Source organism: Balaenoptera physalus (assembly GCF_965194825.1).
Source record: "Balaenoptera physalus genome assembly, chromosome: 2".
Classification (NCBI taxonomy): Eukaryota; Metazoa; Chordata; class Mammalia; order Artiodactyla; family Balaenopteridae; genus Balaenoptera; species Balaenoptera physalus.
The window spans coordinates 27,483,623-27,505,543 of record NC_138883.1 but is presented as its reverse complement, the minus strand read 5'-3'; the positions used below and the strand labels follow the sequence as shown (position 1 = coordinate 27,505,543).

The window sequence follows — 21,921 nt, the reverse complement described above, 5'->3', positions numbered from 1 at the left end:
GTCTTCATTGCTGTCAGTATCTCATCTCTTTAAAAAAGGTCCAGCCTCTCCTCCCAGGCAAGCAGTGGCCTGAGCCTCTGACCTGGGCTGGGTTCAGACCAAGGCTGGACACCTTTGTTGGGGAAGATTCAAACTATAGCATCCAAGAACTCCCTTGCTCAGCCCTTACTTGTGCTAAGCACTGTTCCAAGTGCTTTATAGGCAGTACCTCTTTGTATATTTACATATTTAAATCTTTATAATACCCCTATGGGTTGGGTATTACACACACCCCCACACACACACACACCCCATTTTAAAGATGATGAAATTGAGCACAGAGCCGTTAATTAACTTGCCCAAGGCCACACAGTATGTGTCAGAGACGGGGACAGTCTGGTTCCAGAGTCCATGCTCTTTGCCACTATGCTCTACTGCCCTGCACGATGCATTAACCTTAGACCAGGTAACTAGATGAAAACCTTGTATATGGATGGCCATGGATGACAACCTGAGACCCCAAGATAATGAAGAAGTCTGGGAGAGTTAGGGCTGGGCAATGGAGTCTCAGGAGACCCCCTGGAGCACTGAAACTTTGACCTATGGGAGGAGGGAACAAGTTTTTGTAGGACACCTGCTCCTGTGCTTGAGAGGACGAGGCCTGGGGCACCAAGCTGATTTGGATAAGAGTCCCTGACAAGTAGAGAAAGGTTGATTCTGATGGTTTCTCTACCTATCTCGAAACACTCCCTAATTCTCCTTTGCACAGTTGTAATTATTTAGTTAATTAGCTAATTATTCTCTCACCAAAGAATTGGGCCAGCCTCGTTCAGGATTGTATTGCCACAGCCCTGCACATACAATCAAATATTTGTTGAGTGAATGAATGAATGAAGAAATGAATGAAAATCCGGCCCTGTGATCTAAAGTATACTTTCAGTCAGAGCTCTTGGGAAGGTTCTTGAAGGGGAGGGCACAAAAATAACAAGCTGGCATTTGAGGAAGTATTTGAAAGGAAAGGCAGGCTTTAAAAGGGAGGAAGGAGAGGATTAGGGAGGTGTATTTAAGAGATACAGAAACACCGGCAGGAGGCAAGGGTAGGGAAATGTGGGCATAAAACCTGAAAGGGAGCCTGTGAGCCTGGCCAGGGCTACCAAAGATGCCTTGTCCAGAGGCCTCCCTCTGCAGGACTCACAGCCCCCCTCCGAGCCTCGTCCTGAGGCCAGCCCCTAGATGTCTCCCTGTAACAGCGGTGAGTTCTAATTGTAAATGTTTTATCTTCATTGCCCAAGGACAGCAGATCCCCCCAGGTTCCGAGTGTGGGGAACTTTTCTGCTTCTTGGGATGAGTTTCTGTTAGCCTGGCCTAGAGACAGGTATAAAGCTGGGAGCTCTTTGGAAGGCACCCTTGGGCCAACTTAGGGCAGTGTGCTTAGGAAAGCAGGTGTCAAAACCTGGCCTGGATTGCCTGGACCTGGAAGAGCTTTCCTAGAAGTGAAAATACCACCCCTGCCCCCGACACTGGGGCTCACACAACAGCCCAGTCATAGGGCCCCCTTGGCTCCTTCCCACACCTCTCTCTAGCACACCACCAAAATTGTTGAGTGTAAGAGGAAATGCCACCTCCCGCAGAAAACCTAGGGGACTTTTTTTTTCCCTTCAATAAACATTTGCTGAAATAACTTTTTATTGGTGGTTGTTTTAAAACACAGAGCATAAAAAGAGTCCTGAGAATTATTCCCATCATAACTTTTGTTCAGCTAGATCTGTGTCATCAGTGTGGGCCTCAATTTCCTCATCTATAAAATATGGCGCCCCTTCCTCACTTCAATATTCTGCAAGTGTGTGCTGTACAAGGAGTGACTGATCATTACATTCTGCTCAGCATCTGTTTGATGAATATTCTTTAAGTGCCAGGAGCGCAGACTGCTTTTGACATTATTGGGGATACAAAAGAAATGATTTTCTGGTCCCTGCCCATCACTTATTTAAGTGTCCATTAAATGCCAACTATAAAGTCAGTATACGGTAGGTGCTATAGGAGTTTTAAAACTGTAAGATGTTGTCTCTATATCTAAGGTAAACTCAAGCACATTGGAATGACACTGCATGTATGAAATAAAGAGAACATTTTAACATAGCATATGATTACTGTTAGATGGGCAGGGATGTGCTACTTAAGGTTGGAAGAGGGAGAAATCACTCTGGGTTTGACAGATCTAAGAAGGCTACCTAACAGTAGGGCTTGGGTTGGCTAAAACTTGATGGTGATGATTGTGGTGATGATGATGATGATGAATACAGCCAAATTTATTGAACTCTTAGCATGTGGCAGGTATTGATAGGGTGCTTTATAAGTATCACATTTAATCCTCATATCAACACTCTAATGTAGGCACCATTATTTTCCCCATTTAGCAGTTGGGGAAACTGAGGTCCAAACATTTTATCTGGGAATCCGATCAATACCATAGTAACACCTTCTAGGTTTGGGGGAACAGGGATTAAGAAGAAAGGAAAGAGTGGAGAAGGGTCCTCAATCCCTCTAGAAGCAGCATTCTGTGGGTGCTAAGTGGAAACATCTTCATAGCATAATGTCTACATTTTCAGATTAAACTCCCTCTTTTAAGAATGACTTGAGACCACTTGAATATATATCCCTATGTTTATAATGTACTTTCTAGATCTGAACAAATACAGTGGACTCATCTCAGATTTTCTCTATGTTACATTTGACCATACAACAACCCATTTTGGCTTCCATGGCAGTGGGGAAGCCCACTCCTGTGTTAAGGGAGAGGGGATCTGAGGGATCCTGAGGTTCTGTGCTTCTGTCTGTGCCTTCCTTTCTGCTGTCTTCTGGGGTACTCTCTGTCTGCTAAATTCTTTGCCTCCTCTTATATCCCCAGTTTGTTAATTATCAACATCTCCTAAGACTGAGTCCTAGGCCAGCTTCTGTTTACTCATTCGTTAACTCAAAATTTGTTAATCACCTACTATTTGAAATTTAATATTTCTAAAGATCATCTTTAATCTAAAGGAGTTTGGTGATTCTACCTACAATCCTGGTGTCAACTTCAGGGAGCACCTATATATATGGATGACTTACACAATGACATCCCCACATGGACATTTCATCTTCTCCCAGGTGTTTTCAAGACATGTTTTGAAACATAATATTCTGGGAGCAGAATGAATCAGCATCTCCCTAGATCACTCATGTCCTCATTTCCCCATTTTAATGAATATCATCCGTCTTCCTGGCCCTCTACTCTGTCATCTTTATGGGCACGGATGATATCTTCTTTTTGCTTTGCCCCCTCAAATAGGGTGGCACATAGCAAACATTCAAACAAGGTTGTCTGACTAAATTATTTAAATGACTAACCAAACCCTGAACTGTAAGAAAGCAGCTCAGTGTAGTTCTGTATTCAGTCTCAGATGGTTGAGTGGCATTTGATGGATGGGGCAAGAATAATAAGCAGATAAAATTCTACAGTGTCAGTTCAGCAGCCTTTTATAAGTTTGACTTTGGGCCATTTTATTCATGATTTTTTCAGCCTTCTTTGGTGGTAAGAGGCAGAAAACCCTCAAACTACCTTAGTAAGAAAGAGAAAGCGGATGTATTGACTCCATCACCATGAAGTCCAAAGACCAATTCAGCATGTTCTCATGGCATGTTAGGTTCAGGAACTCAAATGATGATGTCATGGTTTTTCTGTCTTTACGTGTCTTGGCCCTCTTTTCCTCTGTGTGTTGATCCCATTCTCAGTCAGGCTCTTGTCACATGATAAGAAAAATGGCCCCCAACGGCCACAAACTACATCCTTACACTGATGTTTAAAGGAAAGAAGCTCCCCTCTTCCTTAACATTCACATATCAAATCTCAGGGAAGACTATGATTGGCTCTGTTTGGGTCATGTGCCCATCCCTGAACCAATCACTGTAGCTTTGGAAATGGTCTACTTTAATTGGCCAGCTGAGGCCACACACCCACACTTGGGTGGGGATGATGAGGCGCCAGGATTGACATCCTTCCAGGGCCTCAGGGAGAGGGAGAGTAGTGGTTTTCCAAAGAAAGGAATGCTGAGGAGAACAACATACCTCCACTACACCCCTCCTCTCCTAACCCCACCTGGCCCAGCATTTTAACTAGAGAATTGTGTTAGGAGATTAAAGAGAAGATGCTGGGCTTTCCCCAGAGATGGCTGTATTTCCAAGGGTGCTGATTTATTATTAAACCTTTAGACATGTTGTTTTATAAAAGTCTCATTGGTGGTTATTGGAAGAGAAGCAGTTCTGTTCCCAACTCAAATTTTCTTCTCAAATACTTCAGTCATGAATATATATACATACATATATATGGGAAATTTTAAAAACTTTAAAACAGACCTCCCCACAAAATTACTACCATGTTCTTCTCCTCCTACCCTAAGGGAGAGAGTGGAAATCTCATTTCTCCTGGTCTCTCCTGGTAGATATTTGATTGAGCGAGGGAAGAGTAGGAGGAAGAAACTATCATAAACAGGTCTCCATAATTTGCAGACTATATAACAGCTAGTCTCAACTTCTTGTTTGATTTTGTGGTACCATCCTGCCCTTCACCTAAGAATTCTCTGTGGCATTTTTTTTTTAATTAGCAAATTTTAAAAACCCTGTTTTTGAAAAATTTGTGATAACCCCATGGATCACCAGGGACACTGAAAGACTGATATTGAGATTGGCTTTGTTTATACAAGAAGCTGCAAAATCAAATGCCCCCAGAGGCTAGGCAGACCATGTAAATGCCCTGGCAGGCTGGGTGGAAACTGTGTCAAACTGGGGTGTTTAAGTCTCATGCAAGGGGGCAGCTTCAAGTGGGCTACGGCCCATTGTTGCCATTAGGGAGTGCATGATGTGGCAAATATTAACTGTTCACTAATATGTAGTTCCCTTCTCCTCCTGGTACATAGGAGGACTGAACTTCCCTGCCTCTTTGAAATTAAGGGAAATGGCCATGTGACTTGTTTTGGCCAATGAGATGTAAGCTAAAGTGTTAAGTGTTACTCCAGGAGGAAATATTTAACTGCTGGTGCCTGGCCCTCTCTACCTCTCTCTCTTTCCATGCCATCCTGACCAGGGATACACTTGCTGCTATGGAGGTGCCATACTGAGCTACCACCTGCAGGACAGCTGCCTTGAACAGTCACCTCAATCCACAGTTGTCTTGTGAGGGTGAGAAATAAACCCTTATCGTGTTAAGCCACTGAGTTTTGGAGGATGTCTGCTACTGCAGCATAACCTGTCCTAAACTGACTTTTTTTTTTTTTTCTGGAGGAAGAATCTAGTCCTTTCGATTTTTTTTTCAGGAAATAACTTTTTAATTTTATATTGGAGTATAGTTGATTAACAATGTTGTGTTCATTTCAGGTGTACAGCAAAGTGATTCAGTTATACATATACATGTATCTATTCTTTTTCAAATTCTTTTCCCATTTCGGTTGTTATATAATATTGAGCAGAGTTCCCTGTGCTATACAGTAGGCCCTTGTTGGTTATCCATTTTAAATATAGCAGTGTGTGCATGTCAATCCCAAACTCCCTAACTGTCCCTTCCCCCCACACCCGTAGCCATAAATTCATTCTCTAAGTCTGTGAGTCTGTTTCTTAAACTGACTATTATATGTCACCTGACTTTGATTTTTTTTCAAGAGAATAGAAATCTAGATTTTTGTGTGTAATCTTCAAGTTAAAAAAAAAAAAGAATTTGGCCATCAAAGCCAAGTTCAGCCTGGCAGCTGCTAGTTTGCAATTTTTGGTCTACACAGTTTGAGTAGAGAATGGAACAATTAACAAATGATTTTTCTATTGTGCAACAATCCTGTCTGAACTCCTACAGTGCTTATAGTCGGTGTCACTTAGTAGCTTTTAGTTACTCTTGGTCTAGCTGTTTATTAGTGTTCAAGTTATTCTTCCTAACTAGATGGGAAATGGGGACAGGTGAGGAATCATGTCTTAAAGTTTGTGTATCTCACAGGCACAAAATATAGTTTCCATAAATCCTAGCATAAGGACTAGTCAATTGATTGTTTACTCAGAACTACCACTTCCTCCATTGATACTGAGAAACAGGTGTGGGGAATTAATTATTTTACCTTGCTGGTTCACTTTTTCCTGTTTGTAAAAAGGTTGGGATTCATCAATGTCCATTAAGCTTTAAAAGGCAATATCTAAATAAGTCAGAGACACAAAACCCAGTGTATTAATCAGAACTTTTCTAGTTGCAAGTAATAGGAAACCTAAATTCGAACTGCCTTAGGTAAGATATAATTTCTATAATATAGAAATTATATTATATTATATTATATAAATATGGTTTCCTATAACTAAAAACTCTAGAGGTAGGGATGATATCAGGCATGTCTGGATTCAGGAACGCAGACAACGACATCTGAACTTGATCTGTCTTCCTCTCCGTTGCTTGGCTATACTCTTCTCTACTCTTCTTTGCATTAGCTTCACTCTCAGTAGACCCTCTCCACGTGGTAGCTTGGGGCATTTTCAGGTCCAGCTTCTCTTCCTAGCAGATCCACAAAATTCCTAGTGTCATCAGACTCGGACATACGGCAATCTCTGAGGCAGCCCATTGGCCAGGGCTGGATGTATTAATTGGGACTTTTTTAGTTGCAAGCAATAGGAAACCTAAATTTAAACTGCCTTAGGCTGGGTCACTCGTCCATCCCTAAGAGCCAGTGGTAGATCAGCTCCAACCAGCAAGGCAGGGAGAAGCAGACCAATGTCAACATAAATGGGCCAATTTATGGTCTCTCCCTCCAGCCGCTTCCAGGGGCAATAACTACGGGGAGGGGCCTAGTAGGGGGCAATGTGGCTGGAGGTCTTGAAGCTGTGTTTACATAGGATTTTATATAAAATTAAAAAGCATCCATATCAAATAATGGAGGAGACCTAATGGATATTATAGGGAGACTGAAGGGGCTAAAGACCTCCAGGTTACCCCTCGGTGCCCCCCCTGTAGTATATTTAATTTGTGAGTGAAGCAAAGGCCCAGTCAGCCTGCCGGTGGCCCAACCACGTCCAAAGGCAGCCCTGGAAGGATTGCTCTAACCACGCACACTAATTATTGGTTCCTACACATAGACCAGTGTAGTTTTTCCAAAGTCCCAGACGAAGACGCATAAAGGAACATTGCCTCCATTCAGTGTTTTCTTCCATATAAACGTCCAATCCTGAGGCTCACGGGGGAAACATTGTAAGGCGGTTTCATAGTACCCAGGTTTGATGTTTCTGCTGTAGTAAAGGTGTAGTTGGCCTTTCTGGGGCTGAGAGTCATGTTCTTCCACAAGACTGTCAAATTACTACTCATTTTCCACTGTACCTTCTTTCAGGACCTTACTTTCCTTTTACTTGCTAACTTCAATGCTTCAAGGGAGAGAGCTGACAGTGAAGGTGAAAATGGTCAGTCGATGTCATTGGGACCTGCTCTGTCTTTCCCTCTATAAGACCAGTCCTCTGATCCAGAAAGATTTCCCTGCACTGGGGCAGTAAGAATAGGAGCTCACTGTCCTCAAATTGAGGAGACCTGCTCACCGGGCTCTGCTCACTTGCTTCCATCGGTCTCAAGGCTGGTTGTTTCTTTCTCTCTGAGCATCTGCACTCCAAGAAGGCATGAACTTTTTCTTTCACTTCCTTTCTTCTATGGGTGATGATCTGACATCACTCTGAGAAGGAGGCTGAAGGTCACTGAATATAAACACTGTCACTCCTCCCTGGCTGAGGCAGAAAGGCAGGGGGTTGGCTGAGCAACCAGGGGGTCTGCAGGAAGGAGATGCAAACCAGAATGCCAAGGTCTCAGGTGCCACATGTGTGCTTGAGGGCTCGGTGTCTCTGTGCCTTTACATATTGAAGGCACCGTGGAGGACGCATTTCCTCTGGAGTCACCCTTAACCATCTGCCACGCTTAAGAGGATGAAAGGTAGGAGTTCAGTTGGCAATGTAAGTTGTAAAGGGAAAGAAGGCCATTCGGGGTGGGCTGAGGGCGGCGGCTGCTCACACGGGTGTCCGCCCGCGCGTCCGTGAGCGGAAAGGAGAAGCCTGCTGTAGTGTGATAAAAAGCCCAGGGGTCAAACTGTGCAAGCCACGGGGAAAGGGAAAGGGGTGGGGGGCTCAGGCTGCAGTCCAAGGAGGGCAGGTCTCTTGCAGTGAACCACCCCAGGGCTTAAGGGCAGCTGTGGTGGCCAGGTGGGCTAGTAGGCGGGGGGAGAGGCACCCAAACGCCTTGATCCTCTGCCCATCCTTCTGCCCAGAAAAACGAAACAGGCTTGCGAGATCATTTCCTCACTCAGTGCTGAAGTGTCCAAGGATGAAAATGTGTTGAAATCCTCTCTCTCTCTCTCTCTCGGTTTGGGAAAAAAGAGCTAAGGACTGAGGAAGATGGTTCAACACAGGCTACGTCTGCTTCCAGGGCCTTTTGACTTGTCCGGTCGCCACCTTCTCATTGCTCTCGGCCCGAGCTGTGTCTCGGGGTGGAAGCCGGGCGGCTGTGCGCTGGGGATGCTCTTACATAACCGCCCGCCGCGTCCTGCTTCCTCGCGCGCTCCTGCACCGCCGGCTGGGAGAGCCGGGGGCCGCGATGGAGTCAGGGCCGCTGCTGCGGGGCCGGGGCCGCCCCCGCGGGGAGCGGACCGCGAGGAGCCGCGGGAGGAGGGCGCGAAATGCGGCGGGGGAGGTGAAGGTCAGTGGGTGTGAAGCGCCGGATCCACACCCCCCCTCCTCCCCTGTCCCCTCCTTCCCTTCCTCTCCGTCCCCCTCTGACGTCTGGAGCTGGCAGCTCGGCCGGTTCCGCATTCCCGACCCCTCCCCGCCGCCCAGGGGCCGCTATATAGCCGGGGCTGATGCAACCCGTCCCGCCGCCCGCCACAGCCTGCGGGAGGGACGCTCGGCGGCCGCGACGGGGGGGCGCTGGCGGCGGCGGACGCTGCAGCGGCGGCGGGGCTGGCGCCGCGGCGGCTCCCGGGCCGGGACGGGCCTGGGCACCGGGCGGAGCTCCGCGGCCGGGCGGCAGCGGCGCTGAGCGGGCACGGCGCCTGCAGCCGGGTCCCGGTCCCGGGGGCGCCGCCTCCGCCCGCGGCTTCTGCTCGGTGGGTGCGAGGGCGCGCGCTGGGGGCGCCGGGCCGGGCTGGGTGGGGCGCGCGGGCCGCGGGCACCTGGGACTGCCGCCCCCGCGCGGGCGGAGAGCGCCGGGCCCCGAAACCCGAGCCCCGCGGGGAGGCTCCCGCAGCCCCGGGACCCCGCGCTGCCCCGGAGGGGGACGCTGCAGCCCGGGCCCCTCCCGCCAAGGGTCCGCGAGCCGGTGGCTTCCCTTTGGTTCCCACCCTGGGACGGGAGGCTCCGTCCGCTCCCGGGGCAGCCGAGGCGCTCTCTCCGTTTCCCTCCCGTGCTCTCCTCCCCCGTCCGTTTGCAGGGAGGTGCTCTCCTTGCGCGGCGGGGAAGGCGGGTGAGTGGGGGAGAAAACTGCCCGGGGAGACGAGCCGCGGGGTGGAGATGGAGGGTGAAAGGCCAGGGAAGTGCAGGGTGCTGGTGGTGGAGGGATGACAGGGACCTGCTGGCAAGTCGCGCCCGCCCCACCCCCGTCGCAGGGAGGAAGCACGGCCCCCTGAGGACTTGGAGGAAGGCACTGAGAAGGGCTGGGGCTCTCCATACAATGAAGAGGGCTTCTCTCAGGGCCATTCCCCCTCTGGGAGGGGGTCTCGGGGTGGCCGGGTCCCCTTTGGTCTCCCCCAGCTCCCAAGCCAGGTTACATAAGGAGGCCAGCCGGCTCCTCTAGGTAACCAGCCCCTCCTCTCCGGCCCAGCCCAGTTCAGACAGCTGTCTTCTGCCCGCCCCCCCCGCCACCAACAAAAGGAGCCTGAGCGGCTGTGGACCCCTGACCCTGCGGTTGCAGACCCAGGTTTTGCCTGGGTCAGTGGTGGGGTAGGGGGGACAGGGAGGCCTCCGCACCTCTGCAGGGATGGATGGGCCATCCCTGCGGCTGGAGATGGAGAGGCTGGTAAAAGAGGAGCTCAACTGACCCCTCGGGTCAGCTCCCGGAGCAAAATTGCCTGACCCTTGCACTGGGCCTCTCCCCACCACCTCCCCGCGTATCCAGGGCATTGGGCTGTGGCCTGACCACATGTGCTCAGGGCGGCTGAGCTCAGGTCTGCCTCTCTAAAAAGGGCTTGCAGGCTGTGTGGGTGTGTGTTCCCAGGTTCAAATCTTCGTGGACTCCTCAGGGTCTTAGTTTGAGGAACTGTGAGAAACTGAAGCTTTGAACCATGCTTGGGTGCCTGCTTGTCCTTTAAGGCCTTGCAGTGAACTGTGTTCACATGTTATCTCCCTTCCCCCCAACCTCCCTTCCCTGAGGGTTTTTTAAAACACCTCCCACTGTTTTCATCTTTCCAGCCAATCTGGCTGCAGTTTGGATGGACGCCTTATCTTCCGTTGCAGGTTTCTAGGGGAGAGTTTAACTAGGTATCAGGTGTGAGCATGGCTCTGATTTTATATAAACCTGACGACGACCACGGAAGAGAAGCAAGATCTATTCTTGTGCCTCTGGCTGGTTAAGGTTTTGCCTTGTTTAAAACAGGGAGGACGGATTTCTCAAAGACTCTTCTGTTCCCCTTCTACTTTGGCTTTGGTTCAGAGTTGCAGGCAGCTCCAGAATTTTCCTGAAGAGCTGGGCGCTGTGAGATCTGAAGGGCAGCTGGAAGGCATGGATGTGGAGGCTTCTGACTTTTCTCCTGGGTGGGCTGCAGCCACCTCCAAGGAGATGTGTTGTTAACTGGTAACAGTGTCCCCTAAGGAAGAATCTGGACAAGGATCTCTCCCTCACTCGCCGCCTGGTTTTTGCAGCCACTAGCATCTGTCGTTGCCTCCCCAACCTGTTTGCAGGATGTGTGGGCATCTTTTCCAACCTGCAGAAAACTCGGCAGAAGGCTGAGAAGGGCTAGGCTCTCCAGGCCTTGTTTGTCGTGGGGCTGCTGGTGTTGCGACTGTCCCTCGCACAAGTGTCTCTGTTTCCAGCTCTGTTCTGGAAGAATGGGGCCAGTGCAGACTCTAGGTTGGCCTGCTCTGTATTCATTCAGCCCCAGCTCAACTTGAGCGATCAGAGCCAGGGCTGAGGGCAAGCTACATTCTTTTCTGCTTTTCTGCTGCAGGATGCAGTTTGCTTTTTTTCCATGTGAATGAATTATGTTAGAAACCGAAATGGGAGGAAGAGAAAAATAGAGTGAGTGTATATGGGTATGTGTGTGTGCATACCTATATAGGCAGGGGGAGAGCAGCGGGCACATTATTTTTCCATTTTCCTTTAATTAAGGCTCTGTGGAGGTGTGTTTGAAAACAGAGGGTCTCCTATGCCTTTGAGGAGGGTGAGAACGCTGTTTTGGCTGCGTCCTGGGCCATATGCAGTGTATGGTGGCCAATGAAACTGGGCCTGGCTCATTCTGTTGCTTGTCTTGGCAGTCAGTTCTGTGGCTTGTGTTACCAGCTCTGGAACTTACGGGCTGCCAAGCTCCGTGTGCCTGTGTGTGCGTGCACATACGTGTGTGCGCGCGCTTGCTCTTGTGCGTGTGTATGGTTTGACCTCCCAAAGCTCAGCAGAGACAAACGCGTTAGCGACCCCTGGTTGGAATTTTCAGCCTGTGTTTCTTTACACTCATCGCTGCGGGAGGCCCGGCCAGAGCCCACCGTTCTGGGTTTTTTTCAGTCTGTTTTCTTGCTGCAGACCTTGGGATTCCATTTGTGGAGCTCCATTTCCAAAGCTTTAACTGGTCAATGGCATATTTTTTAAAAATGGCCAAAGGATCGGTCACATTCTGTGTGTGTGTCTGTATCATGTATGATGCTGTGAACTCCTGGCACCAAGGAACAGAGATGGGGTGAGGTGGGAAGAGAGTCTAGAAGTCTGGCCCACTGGCAGTTCTTTCCCAGCTTATTCTCGCTGCTCAGGATAAGGATCCTGGCAGAACTGGCTTACTGTGTTTTCATTGAGCACCTACATCAGGCAGGGGAGAAAGCTGTGTTTACAGGCAGGGCTTGTCAAAAGCATTTCGCTGGTCTCCAGGGAAGAACCTTTCTTGGGGAGAGGTTCCAGTTTCTTCTATGGCTGGGATGGCTATGCAGGGATCAGGCTGTGTCGGAGGCTTCTCCTGACACCCACCACCTCGCATTCTCTTATGAAGATCTGAGGAGTGACTCCTAAGCAGTGCAGGGTTGCAGTGGATTGAAGGACACAGGAGATGCTGGCGCTCTGCTTCTGGAGGCGGGCGTGGAAACCCAGCCAGCTGGGAGTGCCCTGTTGCCAGTGATCTATGCAGTTGTGTTCTGGCCTGTGAGATGGAGGAGCACTTAGGAGAAACTGAGGCAGAGGGCAGGTGCTGGGTCTCATTTCCGCACCTTTGTACCCAGCCCTGATCTTCCACCTGTTGTTTCTATTCTGCAATAACTGCCTGGTTGCAGGATGGTCCTGCCTCCTTGAGATTTAGAGTTGGAAAGTGGGAGAGCAGAGAATTCTCTGGGCTGGATCCCCAGGGAATCCTTGGGGGCTCCTCCTCATGGCCATAGGAACGGGAGATCGGTGTTAGATGGGAACTGGGAACTGTGCAGAAGGGACCTTGAGGGGTCATCAAGCACTGGTGTTGCTCCAGGAAGGAAGGCCCTTGAAGCTACACTGACTTCACACTCACCAAGTGCAGGTGCTGTTCCAGGTGCTTTCCAAGTATTAATGAATTTAATCTTCTCAGCCTTACAGGGCAAATAATGTTATTAGTCCCATTTTGCAGCTGAGGAAAGTGAGGCACAGAGAGTCTCGGGAACTTGCCCAAGGTCACACAGCTAGTAGGGGCAGAGCTAGGATTCCCACTCAGATGATCTGGCTCCGGAGTTTCCACTTTAACCTGCCTCACTGTTCTGCCTGCAGAGCTGAGCCAGCCATCGGAGATGGTCTTTCGCTGCTTGCCCTTTTCTCCATCTTGGAGCTTTCACCATCCTTTTGCTCCCTGCCTCCTGGATCTCCTTGTCTTTTGGAAGCTGGTTGACCTGCATCATTTCAGATTCCAGGAGAGAGGTCATCCCAGGTGATTCCTTAGCTCCAAGAACAGATTTGGTGTTTAATTCTCCAAGATTCATGATGGTTAGTACTATGCTCTGTGATGACTGGTCTGGCACCTTTCTGCCCTCTCTGCCCCCCAGCCCCTGCCATGGACTTCTGCCCTCCACATCTTCCTCCTGGGAATCTTCCCAGGCTCCAGCTCCCAAGACCTCCCACCGGTTGATATCAGTTGCCAGTTACTTGCTCTTGACTTCCAACCCCACTAGTGCTCCTGGGGCCTGACCCTATGAACTCCCTTGCTCCTTGACCTGCCGTCACTCACCTCCACTTTCTTTTAGCACCAAGCCTTGCAGCCTTAGCCTATCTGCACTCATTTGCACACCGATTCCTGGCTCCTGATGCCAGTCCAGGCCAGCTGTTTGCCTGGAGGGGAGCAAACCTTCTCAGAGAGACCCAGGGATTTTAGAGCCTTCCTTAATCTTTTTTTCCTATGGACAGAAAGTTCATGATGCAGATCCTAACTTTCTCTTGATCTGTCTTTCAAAAAAATAAATCTATCTTTGCCATTCTAGATGAAGATGCCGATTACTGGGCACTTTCTAATACGAGTAGCCTTTTACAATTCTGACACATCAAAGCAAGACTATTGTTTATTTATAGATACTCCCATTAAAGAATATGATAATATCTTACAGATTTACATACAGTAAACAAGAGAAGAAAATAAGAGGGAAAAACTTAAGTTTTTAAGTTATCTCTTCATTCTTTTGGCTGAAATGACTTCATCTTAATATCTCCCAATAGGGCCCATTTTCTGGACTTGAAGTGTTTTGTGACTTTTTTTCTACTTGTACAAGGCAGCATCCCAAATCGTGTGCCTACAAGTCCCTCAGGAAGTCAGGATAGAGAGATACAGATATCAGATTTTTTCTTTAGGTTCTTTTCCCTTGGATCCACCTGGTCCCTGTTTCTTTCAAGCTGCCTCTCAGGAAGCTGCATCAAACCACCCCAAATCTTAGACTCAACAGCAGCTTAGGGTCCACTGTGACCTCCAGAATGCTTTCTGTCTTACTCATGCCTTGCTTGTCAGTCTCATCTTTGATCTGTGCATTACCCAGTTTTTCTTCAGTGGCTATTTTCCAAGTTGTTCCTGGTCAGTGTCCTGAATTGCCAAAGTCTTTTTCTTGAATTTATTATTTATATTTATTTATTTATTTATTTTAATTTATTTTTATATTTTTATACAGCAGGTTCTTATTAGTTATCTATTATATACATATTAGTATATATATGTCAATCCCAATCTCCCAAATCATCCCACCACCACCCCCCTCCCCGCTTTCCCCCTTGGTGTCCATTCGTTTGTTCTCTACATCTGTGTCTCTATTTCTGCTTTGCAAACCGGTTCACCTGTACCATTTTTCTAGATTCCACATATATGCGTTAATATACGATATTTGTTTTTCTCTTTCTGACTTCCTTCACTCTGTATGACAGTCTCTAGGTCCATCCACATCTCTACAAATGACCCAATTTCATTCCTTTTTATGGCTGAGTAATAGTCCATTGTATATATGTACCAAATCTTCTCTATCCATTCGTCTGTTGTGGGCATTTAGGTTGCTTCCATGACCTGGCTATGGTAAATAGTGCTGCAATGAACATTGGGGTGCCAAAGTCTTTTTGGATTCTAGCCCTGTCTTTTGAAGCACAGGCGCTATTTGCCAATATGGGTCTTCTGCCAGTGTACAGCGTTTGCTCTTTATTTATGCATCCCAGTTACTAATGGAGACATGGAAGGTGTTTATCTTCCTTATGGACTTCTGGGCCCCAGAGGGAAGAAACTCTGGGTTCTTCCCTTAAAACTTTTCGTGTGTACTTCTCCTTCTCCCACTAAATTGTTTCCGTATGGAACAACCAGTTTGGGAGATGATTTCACCTCTTGTCATCTTTCCTCTGTCTTCCTTGAAGTGGGTAAATTCCTCCTGGCTGTTATTGGTTCCCTGCCACCTGCACACACACACCCCCCCCCCCCGCCCACCGCCTTTTATAGATCCCTAAATCACATCAAATTGTTTTATTTTTCAAATCACCCAAGTTGCCTTTCAGCCTTGGCTCATCAGTCAGCTCTTTCCAGTTAATGGGGATCCGATTATGAAAGGCAGCTGCTCTAGTGCCTCCATCTTCTGCCCCCCACCCCCGGAGCCCTTTAGGATGACTTCTCGCTGGTGAATGTCAGCTGTTGTGGTTGTCTCCTAGGAATGGCATGTGTTAAGGACTTTGTGGTTTGTATCTGAGCAGTTAGGGGCACGCTTGAGAGGAAAGGCAGGAGAGGGGGACTTTTTGCTTCTGCAAAGGAAAACCTGGTGCCTAATTCCCTGGGTGAGGCTTGTCACTGGGGCAGGTTCACAGGGGAGCAGGAATGGTAAGAATTCATGGGGCTGCAGCTCCCAGTGGGTGCTGCCTCTGGCAGGGGGGTTCTCACAGTAGCAGAGAATTCATTATATTTTGGGATCATTTGTTAGTATCTCATTTATACCTTCTGTGTGAAAATAAACAGAAGCTGCAAGCCGAGCCTATCATTCCCGGAACAGAGTGGGGTCTGGCTTCCATCTCCTGAGATGGCTCTGGCGGGGAAACATACAGAAGCCTCTGGAGGATTTTTCTTGGGGTCTACCGTGGGAACGAATAATCTGGAGGTGGATAACGAGCATATAAACTTCCAGAGACAGATCCTTACCCTACTCACTGAATTTTGCTCCGCCATGAATTTATCATTCGTTTCTTCGTTCATTCATTCATTCATTCATTTGACAAGTATTTGTTGATTATCCTTTCTGCGCCAGAAATGTTGCATTACTCACCCCTTGAAATCGCTCCTCCACTCGCTAAGTGGCCACATGGCACATTTTGCCACACGTGAATGGGTCCTTACAGTATCGGGAGGTTCTGGGGCTTCTGACCAAGGAGGGGATTTTGCACTATATTTTTGCTTTGCTCCATACCTGAGGTGTGGTGCCTCTCTCCCCTGGTAGGGGTTTGTGTCCAGCTGAAACACCAGGCATAGGACATTTTCAAGCTTCCCATCTCCTGTCCATTTTGCCTTGCTCTGTTAAACATCCTTCCTGGGGTTGCTGACTCCTTGTAGCATCAGTTCAGGTCTAGAAGGGGGAGTTTTGTAGGTTTTTTTCCCTCTTCTGAGGAAGAGATATGAGTTTCCTTTGTCAGTTTGGCTCAGGTAGCCTGAAATCACCCCCCTCCGCCCCCCCCGCCACCGCCTGCCAAATATCCACATGGCTGGGTCCAGGCATCATTTTGCCACAGAGGAGTGAGCCCCTTTCTTATTCTCCCTGGAGGAGTTCCGGGGAGACATGTAGCTCATCCACCATGCTCCTGGCGTGGCAGCTGCAGCCCTCTCTGCATTGCAGGCCTGGCTCCAGAGGGTGGAGGGAGTGACTTTCTCACTGAAAGTGGTCTGACGGACATCACATCTTCCCTGTCTTGCCAAATACACCCCTCTCTGTGGGAAGAGAGAGTGAAGATAGAAAGATAGGTCAAAGCTTCTCCCCCAGGATTTCCAAGACAGATGAAGTTTTAATTTTATAGCCCTGTGCAGAGAGGCGGGAAGGGGGAGAAATGATTTTTTTTTTAAATTTTTGGCTACGTTGGGTCTTCGTTGCCGCACGCGGGCCTTCTCTATTTGCGGCGAGCAGGGGCTACTCTTCATTGCAGTGCACGTGCTTCTCACTGTGGTGGCTTCTCTTGTTGTGGAGCACAGGCTCTAGGCTCACAGGCTTCAGTAGCTGCAGCACGTGAACTCAGTAGTTGTGGGTCACGGGCTTAGTTGCTCCGCAGCATGTGGGATCTTCCCAGACCAGGGCTCGAACTTGTGTCTCCTGCATTGGCAGGTGGATTCTTAACCACTGCGCCACCAGGGAAGCCGGAGAAATGATTTTTTTTCCTTAGGGCTAGAATCCAGAGGCAGTTTTGTACTGAAATTCTACTTACAAGGCTGTTTAGAAGCCAAGACTGTGTACAACTGACCTCTCTAGTGTTCTCAGTGCCTCTTGGCTCATAGTAGGTGGTTGACAATAGGATGGATGGATGGATGGATGGATGGATGGATGGATGGATAGGTAGGAGCCCTGTCAGTGGCTAGAAAATCTGGCTTTATTAACAGACAAGCTTTCTTCCCTGCCATCTGTGCCTTGAAGGGATAGTTTCTTACCCATGAGCTTCCCCCAGTGAAAAGAAGGAAAAAGAATTCCCTTAGTGTTGACCTGTCTAATTTATGTCTTTCTTTCATGCCTGAATCTGTCTTCCTTTGCAAACCTTCTGGGTCTGGTGGAGCTGGATTATGTGTTTGCTTTGAAAGTGAAGAGCCCGTGGAGGACTTTTCTCGTACTGGGCTCCACTGGGGAAGTACATGCTAATTAATTCCATCTCCTGTGCCTCAGTCTCTTCCTCATAGATGCCAGATGCACACACTCACACACACATTCACTGTTAACTTAGATCTGCTTCATCTCGTATTCAGGGTGTCTTAACAAGTATGCAGAATGGGATGTGTGATTTGAGGGGAAGCACCATGACAGCCCCAAAATAGCTCCCTCTTAAACAGGTGCAAAGGTGCTTGAGATGCCTTCATTCTGATCCATTCTCTTCGGAGGCAGCGTGTTGCAGTCTAAATCCAGCTCCTCCGGTTTTAACTGTGTACAGTCTGGAGCGAGTTCTCCTTCTAAGCCTTGGCTTCTTCCTCCATGTCATGGCCTCTGACCCAGTCTTATGGGACTGATGGAAGGATTACCGCAGTGCCCAGCCCGTAGCAAATGCTGAATCAATGTGGCCTATGATTGGGTTAAGCATTGCCTAAGTGCCAACAATAACCTTGGTGTGAATTAACTGATCAAGTTTCCCTCAATAACAGAATGGACTTAAGGGCAGGAAGAGCAACTTAAGGTGGGGAAGGGGTTTAGGGGGACATTGGTGAAAGAAAGGGTGGGGTCCTGGTAAGACACAGGAACTTAAACCCCTCATGGAACCTCTCACCCGGCTGACCGTGCCTGTCCTGCTCTTCTCCTGTCCACTCCAGGCTGGACTGCCGTTCCTCCTGCTATGATGCCTGGGCAGATCCCAGACCCTTCCATGACTGCGGGCTCTCTGCCAGGGCTCGGCCCCCTGACCGGACTCCCCAGCTCGGCTCTGACTGCAGAGGAGCTGAAATACGCCGACATCCGCAACATTGGGGCCATGATTGCCCCTTTGCACTTCCTGGAGGTGAAACTGGGCAAGAGGCCCCAACCCGTGAAGAGTGAGGTGAGCGAGCCTTGTTCCCCCCGGGGCAGGATCCTGGGGGGAGGGTAGGACGCCTGGATCAGTGTCCTAGGTCTAGCCCTAAACTCACCGTGTGACCTAAGCCTTGCTGTTTAACATGGGGTCTGAGGACCAGTAGCATCCGTGTCAGTAACATCCTGAGGTTGTTAGAAGTGCAGAATCTCAGGCCCCACCCCAGACGGTCTGAATCCGAATCTGTGTTTTAACAAGCTCCCCTGGGGAATTCACTGCCATGTTAGCGTTTGAGAAGCACTGGGCTAGGGCAGGATGCCGAACCTGTCTCTGGTTCTTTGAGGGGCAAGGGAAGAGTGATTAATAATAAAAGTATTGAATAATAACATTTGGCCATCTCTCTGGGGTGCTGGGGGTGGGGTCAGGGGAGATAATGGGAATGTGCACATGCTTTGAAAAGTATATAAGGCAATGCCAATATTGGGTTAGCTTTAAAAATTGTTATCATTCGTCACATCATTGTCTCTATTGCTCTTGGCCCCAGGCTGGAGCTGAAAGCAGGAACTTGGAGGAGGGGTGGTGCGGGCTCCCTTCCCAAGCTGCTGCCAGAGCTGGAGTTGGCCTCGGTCGCCCGGTATCATCTGCCTTAGCTGATGTTTGCAGAGGACCCACACGTGGAGCACGCCCTCCTCGGGTCCCTTGGAGCTGCAGTGCTCATGAGCCTTACTTGTAGAAGAGTAGCTTTTCCCTGGGGACCGGGGAGAAGCAGAAGTCCCCAGCGTGGGTGAGCATCAGTGCTGGGCACGCCCGCGGTCACTTCCCCGGGGCTGGCGATTTGTCCAAAGGCCTGCCCCAGTGAGGTCCCCAGCACGGCCACTTCTTCAGAGGCCGGACAGAGCAGCTGCCCGCCTGGAAGGGAGAAGGAGCCGGTGGTGGGAGCTGGAGAGGCAGCTGGGCCAGAGGCCTCGGGGGAGGCAGCTGAGCGTCAGGTGCTGGGCTGCCCTGCGGGGAGGGAGCATTCACAGACAGAGGTGCGCCCGGATGGGGGCTCATCCTGTAGAATGGAGCTCACAGGGCTGGACGTCCCAGAAAGGGGGACTCTTAGTGGAGAAAGGTGTCTGGGTACCGGCAGGGGGGAGTTAGGTATTTTAATGCCATTCCTGCTCTGCCCTCCCTCTCCCCATAAGTACCATAAAAATTGCACAGAAGGGCTGCTGGGGAGCTCAGCCGGTGGGGGCGGGCCGGATGTGGCTCTCAGGTGTGTTTTGTTTGGCCTGAGCAGTGTTTTAAAAGAAGCTGGAACCAACATTTCACTTGAAAATTTGGATTTTAATCTTTGATTACAAAGTGGGAAGATCTGGCCACACCGTGCCCTGTTCTGGCACGGACACAGCTGCCAGGAGAGGGGGACCCGCTTCACTTCTTTGCTCTCTCCAGTCTCCCACGGGCCCGGCGCCTCCCTGTTACTCTCGATTTTGCTTACGCTGTCAGTTTTGCTTTTGTTGCCACCGGCTGCCTTCATTTACCTTGGAACGCTGTCAGTTTTGCTTTTGTTGCCACCGGCTGCCTTCATTTACCTGGGACCGCGTGGCCCCTACTATAGACATTTGTGCTGGAGATACCTGGATTAGGTGCCCTGTAGATGCCCACTAAAGACGGTTGATTACAAGATGAGAGTTGACGGTAATTATATTCTTCTGAATTGATTTTGTCAATGAGCGTGCCGTGGATAGCACTTCCTGGCTTAGTTAGTGCTCTGTGTTCTTTATGGAGAGCCCTTATCTTCGGTCTTGTGCTATTTTGCCTTCCCAGGCCCAGAACTTGAAAGCGTTCATTTCTGGGTCATTCCATAGTATTTAAAACCATTTAAAACCAGTAGCTGAGCAGGGCTACTGAGGCTGTGGGGTTGATGAGGAGCCGGGTGCCTTGGTCTCTGGGATCTGCCTGGTGGCAGGGGCTGAGTTACCACCTCTCCCCTCCGCAAAAGGTGCTGGAGGAGCTTTCTTTCTTTCTTTTTTTTTTGAAAAGGCCTTTATTTGGATTGGGTATTTTTACATTTCACAGCCTCCCCCAAATTGGTGACATATGCCCTGTACCTGACAGTGACGTGCTGTCCTCCCAGGCACCCACAAACACACACCATCCAGGCTGTGAAAATAACAAGCCATTTTTAGGGCATATTTGCATGTCCCCTCCCTCGCTGTCAGACTGCAGTGTAGCGGGTGCTGGCGTGGAGTAAGGTCAGCCCTGCACTGGGAACCGACCTCCGATGTTCTAGGTCAGACCCAAGGTGGGTGGGGGGTTCATTCTGAGAGCAACTGAAAGATAAAGGGGGTTGGGAGAGAAACTTGCAGCTGGAGAACCTTATGTCTCGAAGATTTATTTGCATATGGCACACTGCCTGTGGTGGATTTTCACACTGGCATTTTGGACTAGTGAAACTTTCTTGAATAATAATGAGATACGAGCTCGCATTCATTAAGCGTTTAATATGTAGCAGGCCCTGTGCTAAGGGCGTAACATGTAGAGTCTTGTTTATTCCTTACCTGATCCTGGTGATCTGGTTCTCCCCATTTTAAAGAAGAGGAATTTGGGAATTCCCTGGTGGTCCAGTGGTTAGGACTCAGCACTTTCACTGCTGTGGCCCAGGTTCAATCCCTGGTCAGGGAACTGAGATCCCGCAAGCCGCGCGGCACGGCCAAAAAAAATAATAATAACATTTTAGAAATTGAAAAATAAATAAAAAAATAAAGAAGAGGAATTTGAGGTCCAGGGAGGAGGAGGTCAAGTCACTCAGGGTCGCACGGCTGGAAGGTGGCAGAGCTGGGCCCTGCATGGGCAAGACGCTGCTGCTGTGATAGTGGTGTGCACCGGGCACAGTGCTGGGTGCCCTCTGTGAAGCATCTTGTTGAACTCGCATGAGAACCCTTTTGAGGTCGTTATTATTACTGTTGTTATCGTTATGCCCACATTGTGGATGCAGTCAACAAGTCTTGGGGACATCCAAGGTCACGCAGCTGCGAAATGAGGCCAGGCAGTCTGACTTTTCAGCCAAAGCTTTAACCTTATGCTATGCTGCCTCCTGTGCTCTCTGCCAGACTTCCAGGCCTCTAACCAGTACTCTATCGGGCTGGGGAAGCGGGATGAACCGGGCCCCAGAATCCTCCATCATTTTGATGACACGCCCAGATTAACGCTGAGCCCGGCAGTTCTGCAGCCATATCATCTCCCAGGCCCACGGAGAGAGGACGGGCCGAGCCACTATGCAGGCAGCTCTGTCCCAGCTGGCTCTTGGGCTGTCCGCCTTATAGAGGCCAGCAGCCTCTCGGGCCATGTCCAAATACATGAAGCAGTTGGGTAAAAGAAAATCAGAGGAATTAAGTTAAAGGACGGGTTTTGTAAATGATAAAATGCTTTGTGCTGATGTTTTTATTGGATTGGCCAAAAAGTTCGGTCGGGATTTTCCATAAGACGTTATGAAAAACCTGAACGAACTTTTTGGCCAACCCAATATTATAGGGTTGTCACATCACGTTAAACTATTTTGGTGCCGAGTGCTTCCCCGCAGT

The 21,921-nt window shown here is 49.2% G+C and overlaps 1 protein-coding gene across 5 annotated transcripts in view; it reads left to right on the top strand.

Moving 5' to 3' along the window:
* Window positions 1–8,396: 8,396 nt before the first annotated feature.
* The window catches only part of JDP2 (Jun dimerization protein 2), a 46,372-nt gene continuing 32,847 nt past the window's right edge, over window positions 8,397–21,921 (top strand). The window contains exons 1-2 of one of the 5 annotated variants that reach the window (XM_082451870.1): window positions 8,397–8,710; window positions 18,159–18,382. In XM_082451870.1, the coding sequence (XP_082307996.1) occupies window positions 8,410–8,710; window positions 18,159–18,382 (525 nt within the window). In that variant the 5' untranslated portion in view covers window positions 8,397–8,409. Of the gene's footprint in view, window positions 8,711–8,835; window positions 9,117–12,619; window positions 13,148–18,158; window positions 18,383–21,921 lie in introns of those variants that run through there. The other 4 variants (XM_082451872.1, XM_082451873.1, XM_082451874.1 and 1 more) reach the window with 4 other exon arrangements.